An 18,307-nucleotide genomic window follows, 5' to 3' on the forward strand; every position below is an offset into this window, starting at 1 on the left:
CAACGCACAAGGCGACCCTGGCAAGGGCGAACGCGACGCGACTCAAGGTTCATTTAAGCAAATCTGATAATCTTGCATGCGAGGCGAGAAGCTGGCAACAGGGCAAAATGTGTGACTGAGTAATGAGGAGGAGAGTTTCACCAGAACAAAGAGCTCATCGATAGAGGGCTTTTTTTTTTTTTTCTCACCCCTCATCTGGATTCACGTATAAAAAAAAGAATAAAATAAAAACCTGTTGATTAAATGCTCTGAGTGATTCCTCTGATGCTCTGACCCCCTCCTGTTTGTAAAGCAGACAAATTAAAGTCCTCCATCAAAATGTGATCAATGCCAGAGAGCCCCCGGCTGCAATGGGCAGCACGCTGTAATGAAGCTATAACTCAACTTTACTGCGTGGTAAATGAATGATGGACATTTGAAGGATTTCCTGTTAACTCTTTGCCTCTTTTACACGTCAACATGAGAAATTAAGCTGAATTCAATCTCCTTTTACAGCCCTCCTTTCACATCCCGCCACTGCTCCTACACATCAAGTCTCATTTATATGAATGTATATAGTGGATTTAATTCATTGGTTTCTTGAATCACTGAGTGATCTATCAATTTGTGTAAAATGCTTAATCAATTTTATGTCATTGAATCAAATCAGGTGAGAATGTAACACTTAGCGCTCATTAATTTGGATTAAGGACATGAAGCTCACACCTGTTACACTTTTAAAACCGCTGATATTACACTGCAAGGAGATCAACTGCAACGGCAAAGTCTCCTTACACTTTAGTGGTGATCAAATTTTCAAAGTCACAATCTATAGGTGCAACTCCAACATGCCTACATTTAGTGTGTCAGGCTCAATGAGATCAGCTCATTGTCCAGTTTCTTGATTATAGGACTGATTGTGGAAAGAAAATAGCAAAAGCCTTGGAAATGTATCACAGAGCTGTCTCTCGACCTAAAGATGGATAACAACCCACATCCAGATTATAGAGCAACTTCTCCCCATTAACTGATGTAACGTCAGTTGACGTCCAGATTATAGAGCATTTCATAACCCCCATATTGAGTTGCATTTCCCATTTCTTTTGCTTCACTGTGCTGTGTTTAAACTTTTCAGAAAAGAAATGACTCCACAGCACCTGTACTGGTGATAACTTTTCTGGATTAGTGTGTGAGTACAAACAGTGGTGGCTAGAGGTTTGAAACATTAGTTTACTGGAATGAATGATACTTTTTTTTTTTGGCTTATCTATTTGCCCTCCTGGTTTTTGGTTTTTTTTTTGTTATATGATTCCTAGACTCAGTGAAAACTTAGTAATACTCTACAGGGAATAATCAATAGATCAGAGCATGTAATTAGTAAATACCACAACTTGGCACTACCAATACTAATCAATGAAACAGGGTTGAAATATTCCATAATAAAGACTGTAATATGGAAAACTCTGAAGTAAATGTACATCGATATATTGCTTTTTTCTAAGGCGTTCCTCGTGACAACACCTAATCTGTTAAAAAAAAAGAAGTGTGTTTACACTGCAGCAGCAGACACACTGACAATGGTGTAGTTAGTATGCCAGGCCACGAGAGGGCGCTGTTGCTTGTTTTTGCAATGAAACCACACAGACAAGTGTGCAGAGAACAATACGCTATAAACATGAACAAAATGGAGAGCACCCGACATCCATATGGACTGATGACGCATCAGATGCTATCAGGGTGATTCTCAACTATTAAACTACTGATATGGACGATAAAACTAGAATACTGACCGCGAGTCGTACCACTACAGGTCGACCATGTGTGTTTACAGGCACATGAGCAGAAGGAAAGATTTTTAACATGGGGGGGGGGGTGATATGCACATGTGCAGTAACAGCGCTTCGTTGCCCCCGGCAGTCTCTGCAGCAGGGAATAGCGACCATGAAAGAATCTTTCCACCTTAGCAGCCGGCATAAAATCTTTGTGGATACAGTGGATCCGCACACGGGTGTCGTGTAAACGGACCCCCCAAAAGTGAAGAAAGTTTTGCGGATACACTCGTATTCGTTGTCTTGTAAACGGGGCCTGACTGCGTAACATATTCAAATCACGTGTCCTATTCAATTCCTGGATGTCAGAAGTGTCAGTTTACATATTGTAATTCTGAATTGTGTTCTCGCGCTGGTTACACACAGAACGTCTCACATTGAAACTAAATGATGCCAGCAAAACGCTGGCCACTTTTCTTTCTCCCGTGTATTTTTCTTCAACAATTCAACAAACCTTAACAATACACTTTCAATCTGATCCCTTCAACTGAATCAATTTTTGTTTGTTGTTTATTTCCTTTCATGTGTTTAATACTAACTAGTTTCTAGGAAGGACTTTATCAAGCCTTTGGCTCATCATATTTTTTTTCCCTGCTTTTGATGATACAGTCCACATATTTGTAATCTACGAAGCTAAACTGCATATATTAATTTCCAGTTTAATGCAGCGCACAGCTCTCATTCACATTCATGATGATATCGCTAACCTTGTGCGAATGCCAGATATAAGACTGAGGGGAAGCCAAAACACAGCAACGCCTGTGATTGGAAGTCTTTACCAGACAATGGTTTGCTTTAACAATAACATCCCTGTTCAATGGTTTCCTACATTCTTATTATTTTATGTCAGCGTGGGGAAATGTGTTTGCTTATAGATAATCTACTTGAAGGTTCTACTTTCAGAGCTACAGCTTTCATACTGTCACCTGCCCCAAATACATATGAATAAGGAGTCAGCCTCCACAAAGGCAGCTTTGGCATGCATCAAAAGTTCTTAATAAGATACTTTACCTGCAAGGCACCCCATAAGTGACTGCAGCACCAGCAGTTTCCATAGCAACATCATCTTCAATTTTGTAGGGTCAAAGTACTCTCACATCCAATCACAAATGTATGGAATCCGATTTGCACCTTTCTGGTTTCCCAATCTGTAGAGAAAAGAAACAGGCGTGATAAGTTGGTGGAAGGATTCTCATCAGCAACCACTCCTGTAAACTCGGTAGTGTTTTGTGTTTGTTTTTCTGTTTGGCTTGTTCATTTCCAACACATCCTTTCACCAAAATGACTCTCGCGGCTGACTGAAAAGTACCAGCAAATCAGGAGTTTCTCAAGGGAACTCATAATTTGCTGAATTAAACTGACTGATTAAGTTTAAGATTAGGTTTTGTTCCGTCTCAAATAAGAATTTTATCATTACATGAAAACTTGCCACTATACTGCTTGAATAGTTCCTGGTTCAAAAATGATTCCTGGTACTCTCACATCTTCCTACAGTCAAAGAAATGGATACTGTATGTGAGTGAGCCTTGCTTTAGACCGGTGTCATGTATCGACTATGATGAATCCACTTCGGGACAATAATATAAGGAGTATAGGAGACCCTATATTTATATGACAATGTTTCAACTGAAATCATCCTCATCATCATCATCATCATCATCATCATCATCATCATCATCATCATCATCATCATCATCATCATCATCATCATCCTTTTTGAATTTTCATTTCAGAAGTTTGACGCTTACATGGTAATGTTCTGGAAATGATTTCTGTTTACACGACAGAAACACTGAGAACGGAGTGGTTGGCATGCCAGGCACTGTTGGTTTCTTTTGTAGTGAAACCACACACACATGGAAGCAGAGAACAACCCACACACAATACAGATATTCATATGGACAGAAGACATAGTTGGATTGCTATCAGGGGTGACTGTCGACAATAAACCACCAAGTTCCAGGAGAATATAGAGTGGGTGTCATGATACTCTGGAACCAAACACTGTTGTTATTGTCCATCGACTGAGCATGTGCAGAAGAGGTATTTACAATGGCCATGGAGTGCATGCACAGGAGCAGCGATGAAGAAAACTGCCATTTTCCCCATTTCCTCAAAGACAGAGTCAGAGCATTTTCGAAAAGTTCCACCTTGGGAGCTGTTTCCAAAAGGTTGTGCTTTCAGAGACTCTAAGCACCGTTGTGGTGTAGACTGGCACGTGCAACCAAAGTTTTATGTTGTCAAGTAAACTGGGCCTGAGGCTTCTTATAATTAGTAGTTTAATCCAATATGGTGGCCAGTGAGGGATTTATTTGACATATTATACCGTCTACCCAATTTTCATATTGAACTGAGCTACAAAAAAGCTGTCGGCAGAAATTAGCAGATTGAAGTCTTTCTAACTCCTTTTGTTCTTAAGAATACCTTCCCACCTGTCAAATATAAACAGAAAACACAGAGTGTTTCTGATGTCCAGTCGGGACACAGTCTGACTGCTGTCAGAAAGTCTCGTTTTCACCCGTTTATGCAATGAAGGAAAATTCAGAAAACGTCCATCTTCTCAAAAAGGTACATTTTCAGTGGCTCCAAGCACCATTGTCCTGGAAACCCACACTCAAAACGCAATGAAAGTTATCACATTTTCACTTGTCACGTATACGGGGGCCAAACATGGAAAATGTGTCCATCTTGTAAATCTTGAATGCTGCATTAAACTGAGGCGTCAGTTGTGAGGTTCGCTTTCACCACAGTTGCAATCCCCTGGGTAAGAGTCCCGTGTTTAATTCATTCATTGTACTCTCATGTTAGAATTACCCAGACCTCATCCGTCCTTGTTATTTGTTACCTAACTTCGCTGCTTCTTTCATAACAAGGTAACCATGGCCTAGAGTTACAAAACCAAGCTTGGGGATAATGAAAATAAAAGTGATGTGTGGTAACTGAGGAGAAAAAAAATAAAGTGGCTGAGTGAGGGTATTAATCTGGCACAGCAACACCAACAAAGAAAATCCACTGTTTTGACGGCTGTCACCTCCTGTGTTTGGTCTGTTTTGATGTCTTCACTCCACATCGGATTTCATTTGGGAGCAAACAAATGGTTTTGGTACAGTTGATGCACAGCGCCATCCAGATGGCCCACGCAAATCAAACACATATCAACCACATTACCAGAGTATTTGCACCATTTCAGTTCATGCATACCAAACCTGTCAAACCCGAGGATACTCCGAGGATTTTACATCAAAAAATTAGGAGGGATCTCAATGTCGAGTTGGGACAGTGAAAAGTGCCACGTTCATTTCCATATCCTCAGGAGCACTCGGGAAAGTTACTTTTAAGTCAGTATGAAAGCGTCGGCACTCACACATGCGTTGTCAAAGCATTATTCCTGTTTGGAGCCTTGTGGCTTTCATCCATACACGAGTGCAAAGCCAAAAGAAAAAACAACTCCCTGAAGTAAGAACTGAACCTGGAAAGTTTGTTGAGTGTCAGGAAGATAGTACTCAGCGTCTCAAACCACCGTAAGAGAGAGAAATGTATTGTATGAATGAGGCTGAAGTGAAGAGAAATGAGTCGAGAGGCAGGAATACTTAGGTCAGAAGGAAAACTAAACCATATGAAGACTTATGACTTAAGTACAAAATATTTATCTGTCATCCTTCATTGCTGACGGAATCACTTAGCTGGCAGGACCACCTCACAGTGAGGAAGATGCTCAATCTTACATCACTTGTGCCATTTACATCCAACAACAACTCATTTCTCTCATATACACACGTTAATGCTGGAAGAACTGACATCAGGTGCTCGTGTTGTAGAGCTCTACAACATTTGAGTTGAGGTGTTGGTCTCGACTTATTCCAGGCCTCTTAAGGTTGTGGTCTTGTCATGGTTATGGGATGCGCTGGTCTTGGTCTTGGTACTTCTGGTGTTTCATGTTTTAGTTGATGAACTGCTGTTAAATCTATTCATCAATTTGTGAATCTCTTTGTCAAATCCAGTCTGACTTGAATCATCACACACCAATAGCAATAATAATAATAATAGTAATAATAATAATACATTTTATGTCATTCCTTTCAAATACCCAAGGTCACATTACATTACATGTTAAAAATGCAGTTAAAAACAAGAAATAACATATTAGCAGTAGTAATACAAAAAACAGACAGACAGAGTTTTAAGATGAATAGGTTTGTCTAACAAGGTACGTTTTGAGATGAGTTTTAAAAGAGTCTAGGGATTGAATGTTTCTTATGTTGGGTGGGAGGGAGTTCCAGAGGTGGGAGGCTGAGCGCCTGAAGGCTCAGGACCTCATGGGGTCATGTGGGCTGGAGGGACAGTGAGGCTGAGAGAGGAGGCAGATCTGAGGGTGTAGAGGTGGAGGAGGTCCGTGAGATATGGAGCTTACGGGCTTGTAATGATAGTGTGCTGTTGAGGATGGCACCCAGACTCTTACTTGCTATTTTCATTTTTCATTGTAATACTGATTAAAATGATAGATTCTTTCATTAGGAACCTTTTTATTCAAATGCATTTGCTTTGTAATGACGTGAATGATGTGAAATTGTCTGGCTTTGGGATTTTGACAATACAGCAGGATGAATTTAGTCGGTTACATTTTCTGTTATACTGGTTTGTTTCGGTAGATCATAGTAGCAAGTTCAGAATGGCAAAAACAATAAACGAGTAGACCAGCTTATCGTGGGATTTCCACTTATATTTTCTTTGTTTTCAGTAAATAGATTAATTTGTGAAAAGCACTAAAGTTGCATATCAAATATTGCTATTTTGCTTCATATATATTTTACATGTTGTAGGATATTTCTAATAAAACAGACAAATACATGGAATCCACATATTCAAATCTAACATGCCTCCTGTGAATAAATATGGTTCTGGTCATACTAATGTTTGTGTTTGGATAGATAAATCAGAGCTGTTGCCATTCAGCACTTCTACGACGAGTGCTGCAGGAGGGGAGGCGCAGCACATCCTCGCTGACCCGAGCCCAATCCTAATTTTGCACGCGGCTGCCGTCTGGCATTAAGAACAGGAGCATCCGGACCCAAACCGCCAGCTTTACAGACAGCTTTAACCCTCGGGCTACTGGACTGCTGACATTAGCCCGTACTCCCTACACATACACAACAATAACACCATGGCACACACAACACAGTAATTGGACCCTTAAGGAGCGCAGCTTTTTGTATTCTTCACAATGCTGCCACGAGTCAATGTATAGATGATCCATATTGCACTGCAGTCATTTTTTTTCTTCTCATTGTGTTGAATACATTTATTTGCTCTTCACTTGAAAACTTCCAATTGCCTTCCTACTTGTCCCACAAGGGGTGGGATTGAATTCTCATGAAATCATACATACCAGGTGACGCTGTCCAGGAGCCAGCTCTTAGCAGTTTGGGAGAATTGTAACCAGATGATATTTGACCGAACGTGTAAAGGAGGATTTGTTCTTGAAAGAAAAGCAATACGGGATTTGACCTTCCTTATCTGAACATGTATGTTTCAAATGTGAGTTTACTGTCAAGCCAGGTACCAAGATACTAAGTAGGTGCAACAGTCCTCCTGACAGCGTCATGAAAAACATATTATTAAGCAATATGAAAATTTTCCTTCGTGCAAGCGATCAGCAGTATTGGTATCTTAACCGCTGTGGCACTGTTCAAAATAAGGATATACGGTAAGACTGGACGCTGCATGTCTGTCTAAAATAATGCATTCAAGTCAACTGCATGTCAGTTTGTCACAATACGTTTTGAGCACTTTAGTTTCCAGGCATTTAATTTATTTGTATTTCCACTGCCATAACGCCCGCCACCTGCCAATACGCATTACCATGCGTTCCAGTTTTCAGAAATGTGCATCGAAATTGACAAATTGACAGTTATTTAGTTGGAAGAGGCTAAATAGGCCACAGTGAAAGGAGGCAGATTCCTCCGCTTTGCCAGCAACTTTGAGCAAAGACTACAGAAGAAGTTTTAGCAGGAAATGTCAGAGACTGCCTCTGGAAAAAAAAAAGCTGTACTCTTGTAAGAATTAAAGCAATACAACCACTTGGGAAGTCAAATCTACCTTTCACAGAGCTCCTCCTGGAAACACGAAGCATTAATCTAGTGTCTCATGGGTAAAAATATATTTGGAGTTGAGGCATTTCTGACACAAACTGCCTCTTATTACCACTATTTGTGTAATTTTGCAGTTACAAAGAAGCAAAGAACTCTCTGTTTTTCCACCCCTACTGCGATTCAGTACAGAGAGTTTGAAGTTTTTAAAGACAGCGAGTGAAAGTGAGACGAAAACCCACACACACACACACAGACAAAAAAAAAAAAAAAAAAAGACACCAGAAACTGTTTGAGTAGGCCATGCTCTCATTAATCTCAGACTCGATCCTTTCCAGCCCCGTCTCCTGTCTCCACCTACAGAAAAGAGGCCTTTTATCTCAATACATCATATAGAGGCTTGTCAGAATCTGTCTTGGGTGCGTCAGTGCAGCAAGGCTGTGCCTTACTCCTCGAGAGCAGTTTCATGCATATTAAAGTGTGTCTTATGAAACGACCCAACCCCGCGCCTATTAGACTTCTGCCTACTCAGTCTGCGGCGGCGGCGGCGGCAGCTTCCTTTTAAAAAATTGATGCGATAGACCAAATTAGTCCAAAACAGATAAAACGACAAACAGAAGCGAGGCAGAAGAGACGGCGGAGCTTTCTTCTTGGCGGTGCCGTAGAAAATTGGTCTGCCTCCATCAGTTGGGGTGAAGCTTTCCCACAGGAAGCAAGGTGACTGATTCTTTATGAAACGGTGAATGGATTACACTCGTACACCAGGTTTTGTTATTGCTTCAGTATTCTCCAAGCTGGTTAGTCATAATCACCCGTACAAAACCAATGGAAATGGCGGCCATGCGAGGCACTCTACTCCCATTGGGAGTGATTTTATGGTTTAGTGCTCAAGAAAACTCCAACATATAGACAGCGCAACAGTGGAATCAAATTCCACCAACTGAGCCAAAGCCACCACATATTGAGTACAATGCTATTTTTAGAATTTGGCTTTTGCATTGTCACGTTTGAGTTTGACAGAATCTAAAATGCTTTCAATGATCACCTACTTTAAATCTAGACCTGCCGGGATTCAGACGGACTGGCAACTTGTCCAGGTTGTTACCTGCCTTAACCCAATGTCAGCTAGGATCAGTACTTCAAACCATGTTCCTAAGTTGGATGAAGCAAATACGATTGCATGGATTGCTGGGATACTAAAATTGTCCGGAACAGTTGATATTGGGATGCATAAAGAGCTAAATAATGTATGGCAAAACAATGGTTAAAATCATAATCAGATTTTCATAAAGTAATTCAGGGAGACATCACACCCTTTTTTGATCATTGATGAAGTTTACTTTGCAATTTTGAAGATGTTTATTTGTTTTTTTGAAAGTACACCAGTAGTTTTATTTAGAAGATAGACTGCCAACATTTTTTAAAGTGGTTATATTATACAGTTTTTCAACACTTTTACATGGTCTCAATGGTAAAAAAAATTTTATATTCAAAGTTTATTGCACCAGCTTTTCCTTGATTTTCCTCCATTTGAATATTGGATCATAGGAGCTGCATTCAGAATCTGATGTGTCTGCGTAAGCTGGACTGGCTCCGCCCACACATGCCGATCTTGGGAAGAGGAGGAAGTACGTCCTCTCATGGTGCCATGTGCCAGAGCAGAGCTGCCTACTTGTGGGAGGGTCAAAGGAAGGCCTACCTTGATTGGGATTGGCTAAACCCCTGATGACACTAGAAAGGGTTTGAGTTCTGATTGGCTCGTTGGACCACACACTTTATATAAAAAATGAAGCAAACCAGGGAGAGAGATGACATAATTTCTTCACATCTGGGGCGTCATTCCAGGAATGGGGACGCATATCACTGCTGGAAAATCCATGAGAAAGTGAATTTTGATCATATGATCTCTTTAAGTCTACTATTCACTAAAATATTACATTACTTTCAAATACAAGCAGACATTTATACAGACAAAAACAGTACGTCCGCTCTTGAGTCTCCATATTGTGTTTGACAAGCATATATCCATTTTAACGTTTTATAAGAAGCAGGAAAACGAGTATTTGTGGCTTGAACAATGGCTGCTATCAGCCAGAAGCAGAAAAGCCTGAGATGAAAAATCCAATGTCCTGTCTGTGTCTCTTTCAATCCCATAACCCCAACTTGAACAGCTGAAAGTCTGTTTCTGTAAGAAGTCTCCATGTCTGAGTCTGGTCCTGCACATTTCTTCACGCTAAAAAGGAGTTCTGCTTTTCAACCATCACTTCTGGTTGCTGATGTAGAATTGTTGGGTTTTTCTCTGTAAAAATGCCTTGAAATGACTAGTTTATTATTGGTGCGACGTCAGTGAAATTTAAATCATTCTTAATGGTATGAGCTTTAAGTAGAATTCAGCCTTCATCGTTAGTTTTAAGGTACAAAGCCTTCTAACAAACCCGAGCATCAGAACCCTCTAAAACTAACTTATTCATGTTCACATGTGAACACACATTAAGAAAGCAGCGCTTTAAATTAATTGCAGTGGACCAAAGTGCTTTACAATAGAATAAATAAGGTGTAAAAATGCACAATCCACAATTCAAGCATTATAAAATCTATAAAAGATAGAGATAATACAAAAACGAAACAATTCAAATCCATTTTAAAGGACAAAACATGGGTCGTATAAAAGACAAAAGATGAGTAAAACTGCGTAGAATAAAAAGTCAGCAGCTCATGTGGCAATTAAGAGAGAAAAGAGCACAATTATAAGTCTTTATACCATGTTATCGAGCAAACTGCCTGTTTTCCTGGTAATATCCGCTAAATACAGTACACACCAATTCTCAAAATTGAAATGTACAGTATGCAGTGAGAACAATGACATTACACAAAGCATAAATTCAGTGTGACTGTGAGGAGGATGGTGTGGAGTGTCAGTTTTATCATGAAATGAATGTGTTTTTGTTTGTTTGCTGTCAATCCACTGAATGTTTAGCACCAACCAAGTGCTGCCAGTGTGAAAAAAACCAACGTGTAATTTGAATCACATACTGAATGGCAAAATCTCAAGCATAAAATATATGATTTGGTATTACACTTCTTTCAAAATGCGTTTGACATTATAAATCCAACTGCATTGTATTGACACTTAGGTCCCTTGGTATAGCTGGCTGTATGTCGGATGATGTTGTTGGAACAATAGTTTTTTTCAAAAAGTTTGTTCAATCAATGAGCATAATAATAATAATAATAATACATATCCTTCAGCAGCTAGTGTTGTGGCAGTATGTCTAAAATCAGAAATGGAAAAACAGAAGCGTGACCACTTGGCTTTGTTGTGAGACGATGGAGGGGCTGCAGCACTGTGGGTTCATCTCAGGACAGCAATTTGTTTGAGAATACTGGAGGGTTTGGATGACGGGAGCTGTGCAGATGAAGATGTACCGAGTTTCTCCTTCATCTGTGAATCAGAGCGTTTCTAACCAGGACCTAAGACCACGAGAAATGGCATTCAGAGCACATACTATAGCATACTCTATGCGTCACACGGCCTCGGGAGGGCTTAGGAATGATGAGAGAATCTTGTGTCATTACCTTAACTGCCTGAAAAATGCTCCTATATGGTAAATGTGCAAGAAGCTGGCCGGGGACAAGTTCCAGTGTGGGAGAACCACAGAAACACAGGAGAAAAGCAATATGACCAGAGAAAACTTTCAAAAGCTATTAAATGTTCTCTCTAGACCAGCCTTGAGTACAACACTACCTGTCACCAATGACATGATTTGGCATGCAGACTTGTTTCAACAATAATTCCTGGACAACAGTGAAAAATCCAAACATCTTCCAGAAAGCAAAGGTATAAAATTTTGCATCCAAATATTGACAATCGTTACTTCACATCCAATCAATCCAATCACATAGAAGATGAACCAGCATGTCACACTTTTGTAACGTAAGCTTCTGGGCACCATCAAAAACACACAAAAGTATTAGAGACGACTCGTCATTGCACTTTTTTAAAAATGATTACACAGAGATAAAATCAAAAAAATCCAGTCAATCTAGGAATTAAACTGTTAAATTAGATATAATCTGAATGATTTAATTTATGCAAATTAGCTCATGCCTGCAAAAAAAGGACATTGTACTTTTTCTGCAAAAACATTCATTTTAGAAGTTCAGCCAACATTTAAAAAATAAAATAATTTGTGTTTTTGGAAATAAAAATGGGTGAATTATCCAACAGTATTATCCAGACTGAATTAGATCGTTAATTAGAGAACCAAACTGAATTCCCAGTGTTGCAACCAACTACGTAATGACTGACAAAAAACAACAGAGAAAACTTTTGTTGCATTTTGGGTGTCTGCTTACATAACGACAATGCTCGGAGCCACTGAAAACACAAGCTTTTTAAAACGGCTCCCAAGGTGGAACTGTGTGAAAATGCTCTGACTCCATGTAAGTGGAAACAGGGAAAACACAGCTTTTCTGGAATGCCACTCATGCTCACGCAGGTCACGGCCGTCGTAAATAGTTTTTCTGCCTGTGCGTGAGTCGATGAACAAGGTGTGTCTCCGGAGGGTCATGACTCCCAGTCCAGACTTGGTAGTTTATAGTCGACGGTCACCGTAACAACAATCCAACTTGGTCGTCCGTCCATATGAATAGGCGTGTACTCACCATTGTTGATGTTTATGCATAGTGTTTTCTGGCATGTGTGTTCATTACAAAAAATAAACAACAACACCAAATTGTGGTCTGGCATGCTAACTACATAATTTTCAGCATTTCTACCATTTCCATGTCAAAGGACAATGTTTTAAAGACGTTGCTGTGTAAAGGCAAATCCTTTCTGAAACGAAAACACAAAAACGGTCCATTTTCACTTGAAACATCATTACGCTTTTTTTCAATGTAATAAAGCCATTCATGTATTAAAAAAAAATTATGTTTTTTTGACAATCAGATTTAAGTGGCAGCTTTGTACGTATCTACACCCAATGAATACGATGACGAGCCCAGCTTCTAGACCGATTTTTGATAAACAAGCTGTGCAGCCCTATTTATGTATTATCAAAACAATTGGCTGCAGCTGGGATATTTTGAAAGGATTTTTTTTCCATAATGCTTCTCGTTAATGTAATAACTTATTAGACAATGGATCCGATTACAGGATTGGGAAATTACATTATTAGCTCTATTGCATTTAAAATGGCCAAACGTATTACATTATTGGCAGATATTCCATTCTTATTATTGTTACAAGGAGACTAAAGTTTTGCAACGATGAAATGATCACTTTTAATTATTATTCCTCTATGCCTGGAATAAATGAATCATGTAGTAAAAATAAACAATTTCTTCTTTAGGCCTAATGAAATTGAGTCCTAGATATAATATAGATGAAATGCTTTGCTGAAAGGGTAATCGTACTAAAAAGTGTTGGTTACAGAGATCTAACAATAGTTTCTTACATAACCCAAAACTAGGACTTTAATGTGATTTTCACTTCTCTTATCCCAAAGCTGTCAGATGGGAGTACATCCAGATGCTAATGGAGGTGAATATGGAGAGTGTCAGCACTCCGTATGTAGATAAACTCAGTTCAGGTTTCAGTTGAGGCACATGCAGGAAGAGGTGTCGAGTATATCTCCCAGCTCATTTATAGCTCCTGTCTCCTCGTGATTTGGCAGTGAATACACTGATCTGTATCTGAGTGCCAAGGCAGAGCTTCATCACGGGGGGAAAAAAAAATCCTGTTCGAGGGCACAGCGTTGTAATGGGTTCGGGTTATAGGGAGCACAGGACCGGAGTAGCTTCACCCCGCTCGGATGGGATCTATTCTTAGTTTCTGAGCGGACGGAGATAAAGTACAAGAGCTGGATTTTTTGCCTATCAAACATAATTAATGTTCGAGACTATCCAGACATCCCTCGTTAACCGCCTTGTCAAGGTTTGCTCGCTACATTACAACACTGACATGAATCAGCATCTTTTTTTTTGTTGCATTATATGAATAAAAACATTCAAAGCACTTAATAAGCCTCAGCAGAAAAAGCAAGGTTGATGTGACTCTGACTCAGGAATAATCGAAGCGACCCTGCTGTTATGTACATCATTGAGTGCAATATTTCAAAAACTGTGACTAACATGAAATAATAACTTGTTATCTTGAGAAATGAAAACGAAAGCAGGACCACCACTAACAGCGGGTCAACGTCGCGGAGGAGAGGGATTGGGGGCTTTTCCCAGCATGACGTCTTTCTGCTAATTCTGAATCGAGAAGATGTTATGATAAAACGGAATGTGTTGGATAATAAACCTACTTCATTTTATTCACACACATTGTATGAGCTGGAAGTAATGCAAGAGGCAATAATTTTAAACTATGAACTATGAACAATACAGAAGATTTAACAAGTTTGTTGAATGCCAATTATACATAAACCTATTCCTCTGAGACCGCGCACATCAGCGTATACTTCCTCTTGTTTATAGACAACAAAATACTTTAATAACTCTGTTTTATTGTGCTGGGGAAGAATTTGAATTCATAATTGCGATTAATTGCATTGTTACAAATTCAATTCAATTTTAGGTATACCACCCCAAATACAGCACCGTCATTTCAAGTCACTTTTATACAGTGAAAAACCCAACAATTCCACATGACCTAGAGGAGAAGAAAAAACTCCCTTTTAACAAGAACAAACCTGCAGAACCAGACTTGGACTTGGTAGTTTTATCGAAAAGAATCTCTGGTAATAAGAATCTAACTTTTGAATAGAAAAACAGCCAAGGCATCAATTTCAAAACCATGTAAACGCAAAAGTTTTCTAAAATCAAATTGCAAAAAATGTGTTTTCTACTCCACTTGTTGTGTAAACCAGAGCCTTAGTCTCAGTCGTGGGTCATCGCAGCGCTACTCAAAAAACAGTGACAGCTACTTTATTAATAATGGGATTTTTGCACCTCTATCTTAAACTTTCCAGCAACACCAAACCCTGAAACTTTCAAGTCTTGACAAATATGCCGCTACTGGTGCTCAGAGTTCTCCCAGCAGCGATAATAATGATGGCATAGTTTATATAAATCACTCATTTCTTGTGAAGCTGATATTCCCTGATTCCCCACCATGATTTGCAGTCGGGGCCGAATCACTCAAGCAACTGATATTAAAGATGTAATACGCTGCAGCAGCAGCAGCAGCAGCAGCAGCAGCAGCATTTGGTAAAGGGACATGACTGATGATGCTTGTGGGCTTGAGGGGGGGGGGAGATAATCGGTGTATTCAGCCAGTGACAAACTGCCAGAAAATTGCAAGATTGATAGAGTTTTACCCATTGCACAGAAAGGAGCTTATTGGATTTTTGTGTGTTGAATAAGGACAATAAATAGATGCTGGTCGCTTTCTGTAAAAACACAGTTTATGCTAAGAAAAGACGAGGCGTTGTGAGAAGAACACACATGAAAGATAGTCACGACATGAGCACCAAGAGTCTCGAGTATGTCCATAAAAGTTGGCAGCACATCTGTGACTCCCCGATCCAATAAATCCACCTCTGCTTCAAAACTGACACCTGGCAACACACACAATGCTCCACACTTCGTATGTTTTAAACACTTGTTTCCAGGAGGAAAGCGGAAGTGCAGCGTTGAGCCTGGAATGAAATTAGCATGGGAGGAGACAACATGTTGGGTCAATATGCCGGCCTGGTCCTGAGAGATTCATCAACCAGCGGTATCGGGGCGGAGAGCCAAACGGAACCAGAAGTCGTGATCAAAGCTGCTGCTCCACCTGCAGACAGATGTGGCCACAACCCGGTTTCTTACACATTCAGAGGGTGCAGCCAAGAAACTTGACACTTTGGTATTGTAGCAGGGAGGGGTTTCAGGAGAACAACATTTGTACTTTATGTATAGTAAGTAAAATTGTACTTGATGTACGGTAAGGCTTAAGTTACCGTCCTACATGGATTCTCCAGACAATGTTGGGCAGACGCACTCTTGTGTATCTGGATTACACAAATTGTCTGGTTGATAAAAATGATGGCAACTCAGTGTTTTGTAAATCAAAACTTATGTGTTATAGTCATATTTCTTTCAATACTACATGTATAGCATGTTCACCAACAATGTGTTATTCCTTTTAAACCTTTTAATTGGATGAAACTAAGTTTTTGCAAGTAACAATATATTGTTCCTTATATATATATATATATATATATATATATATATATATAGTTTATATCAGGGGTCTCCACCCATCAGGATGCGGAGTGGCACCAGTATCATTTGGTACGGGATCGCAAAGGAATAATGAAAAGTTTTATTTTTGAACATTTCAATTTCTCTTATTTTGAAAAACCTTTGACTTCCTATTCTTTCCGGCTGCTTGCTCAATACTGCCGGTTTGCGGAATAATTATGTTGCTGAAAACAAGTCCGTGGAGCAGAAAAGATAAGGGACCGCTAGGGATAGGAATCTTAAACTGGTTCTTGTTGAGAATCAGATCCCAGTGTTTCAATTCCTTGGCATCATTTCTCATATTTGCAAATAATTTGTTTATCGATTCCAGTGAACGCGGATGGCGTCACTAAGCACGTTACACATGTGGTGACATCATTCACAAAAGCAACCAGCAGGAAATTTAAAGCAAGCAGCTTTCAGGTGAAAGGATGACAACAGGGCAACTTGAAATAGTTGCTACGTGGATGTTTCATCAAAGAGAGGAAATACGACCAATATGCATAAACACTTGTACTCACAGCAGTGATAACGTTGTATGAATGTTTCATTTTCAATCCACTCTCAGGTAAATCTAAACCCAGCAGCAGTGGCAAAGATAGACTGTCCACTGCTGTTAATACTGCAGATTTCATTTCCAAATGAGAATCTATCAAATTTCGAATCGTTAAGCAGAATCGAATCTTTCAGCAGAATTGTAATTGTAAAATTATTATCAATTCCCATCCCAAGGGACAACGTCCTATAACACCTTTAGGGTAACATCTGGGACCATGTCTGGGTGCACCGGACCACAAACGGTTATCACAGGATGCACGGTGCAAATCTGGATGACCGTGGTAGAACTGTATGTCTAATTCAGCCCAATGGGTCTGATTAAAACCAACCCTGATACGACTGCTGATCGTCACAGCCTTCACACTCTTCACAGCTGTATGAGACAAATTTCAGTGATAGTTTTTGCAGAATGTAGGAGCTGAATCGGTGCCGACTTCACTTGATTACGTCGAAGCATTTATGCAAGAACAAAGCGTCATAAGCGTGCGCCATCGATCCAGAAAAAACAAAGGTGCTAAACATTGGCAGAACTCTCTCCCTTGCAGTATTCTTATGTTTAGAGAAAAATCTCCAACAAAGTCAAAGGGGAGGCATGGACGGGATCGGGGCTTGGAAAGAGAGGCGAACTGGAGATGGCAATTCTGCAGAGAGACCATGAAGTAAGTACTTGTAAGCATGTACTAGCATTTTACCTTAGCATTCCGGTGTCGCACGGATAACTACATCATGCCATTCTGCATTTGTATTGGTTTGTTTAAGATGACGTGATCACAGCTGGCGCTTTGACGACTGATACCTCGGCCATCCTAGAACTGTGCACACAGCCCGACCGATTTGTGCTGCGACCGCGGATTTCATGATCGATTGTCCTACGATCCGATCTTTTGTCTCGGCCAAACTCTGTGGGAGCCTTTAAAGATAACACTTGTATACAAATTCTTGTACACATCAAACTCTAAAACTACGAATCTATGTGCAGCAACAACCCAAAAAAAAAGAAAGAAAAAACTGCTTTCATTTCATTGGCTGTTGATACATTAACATGCATTTTGTGGCATTCAGCCCAGCTCAGCGAATCATATTTGAATTTGAGGCGGACTATACAACAGGGGGACCAAGATTGTTTGGTCTAAAGGTAAAAATTGTCCATGTGAGTGAAAAGTGGTGTACAGTGCAAATAAGTGTAGGCGCTGCCCTGGGGAAACAAAAAAAAAAACATAGAAAAATGTCAAGGAGAGCCAAAAGAAAATTCTCAATAGTACACTGAAACTGAACAAAGCTCACTGTTCTGTTTCTGTGGAGGGCTTAGCGTTGTTTGCTGTAGTTTCTTTGTAGTAAAGCCACCTTACTGTCAAGCTTACAAGAAGTCCTGGAAGTATGCCAGTTGTGGGTAACACCACATAGCCACAGAAAAACAGAACTAGATATGGATCACATTTCGCCGCCTAATGGGAAATGACAACGACTTTACGTTTCATCTATGATTCAAACCTGCAAATTAAAGTGACTTCTTGTAGCGCAAGCAAAGCTAAATTGGCATACATAATGAAAAACGTATTGAATAAAAGGCAAATAGAAAAACTCAACAGAGAATCTGTTTATTTGCATTGCAATATAAATGCC

At 39.8% G+C, this 18,307-nt stretch overlaps 1 protein-coding gene across 1 annotated transcript in view; it reads right to left on the reverse strand.

Moving 5' to 3' along the window:
* Window positions 1-18,307, reverse strand: part of cntn4 (contactin 4) — a 261,996-nt gene that overhangs the window by 227,246 nt on the left and 16,443 nt on the right. The window contains exon 2 of the mRNA XM_080460691.1: window positions 2,820-2,956. Coding sequence (XP_080316817.1) covers window positions 2,820-2,874 — 55 coding nt within the window. The 5' untranslated portion in view covers window positions 2,875-2,956. The remainder of the gene's footprint in view (window positions 1-2,819; window positions 2,957-18,307) is intronic.

Source organism: Lipophrys pholis, assembly GCF_963383615.2.
Source record: "Lipophrys pholis genome assembly, chromosome: 4".
Taxonomy (NCBI): Eukaryota; Metazoa; Chordata; class Actinopteri; order Blenniiformes; family Blenniidae; genus Lipophrys; species Lipophrys pholis.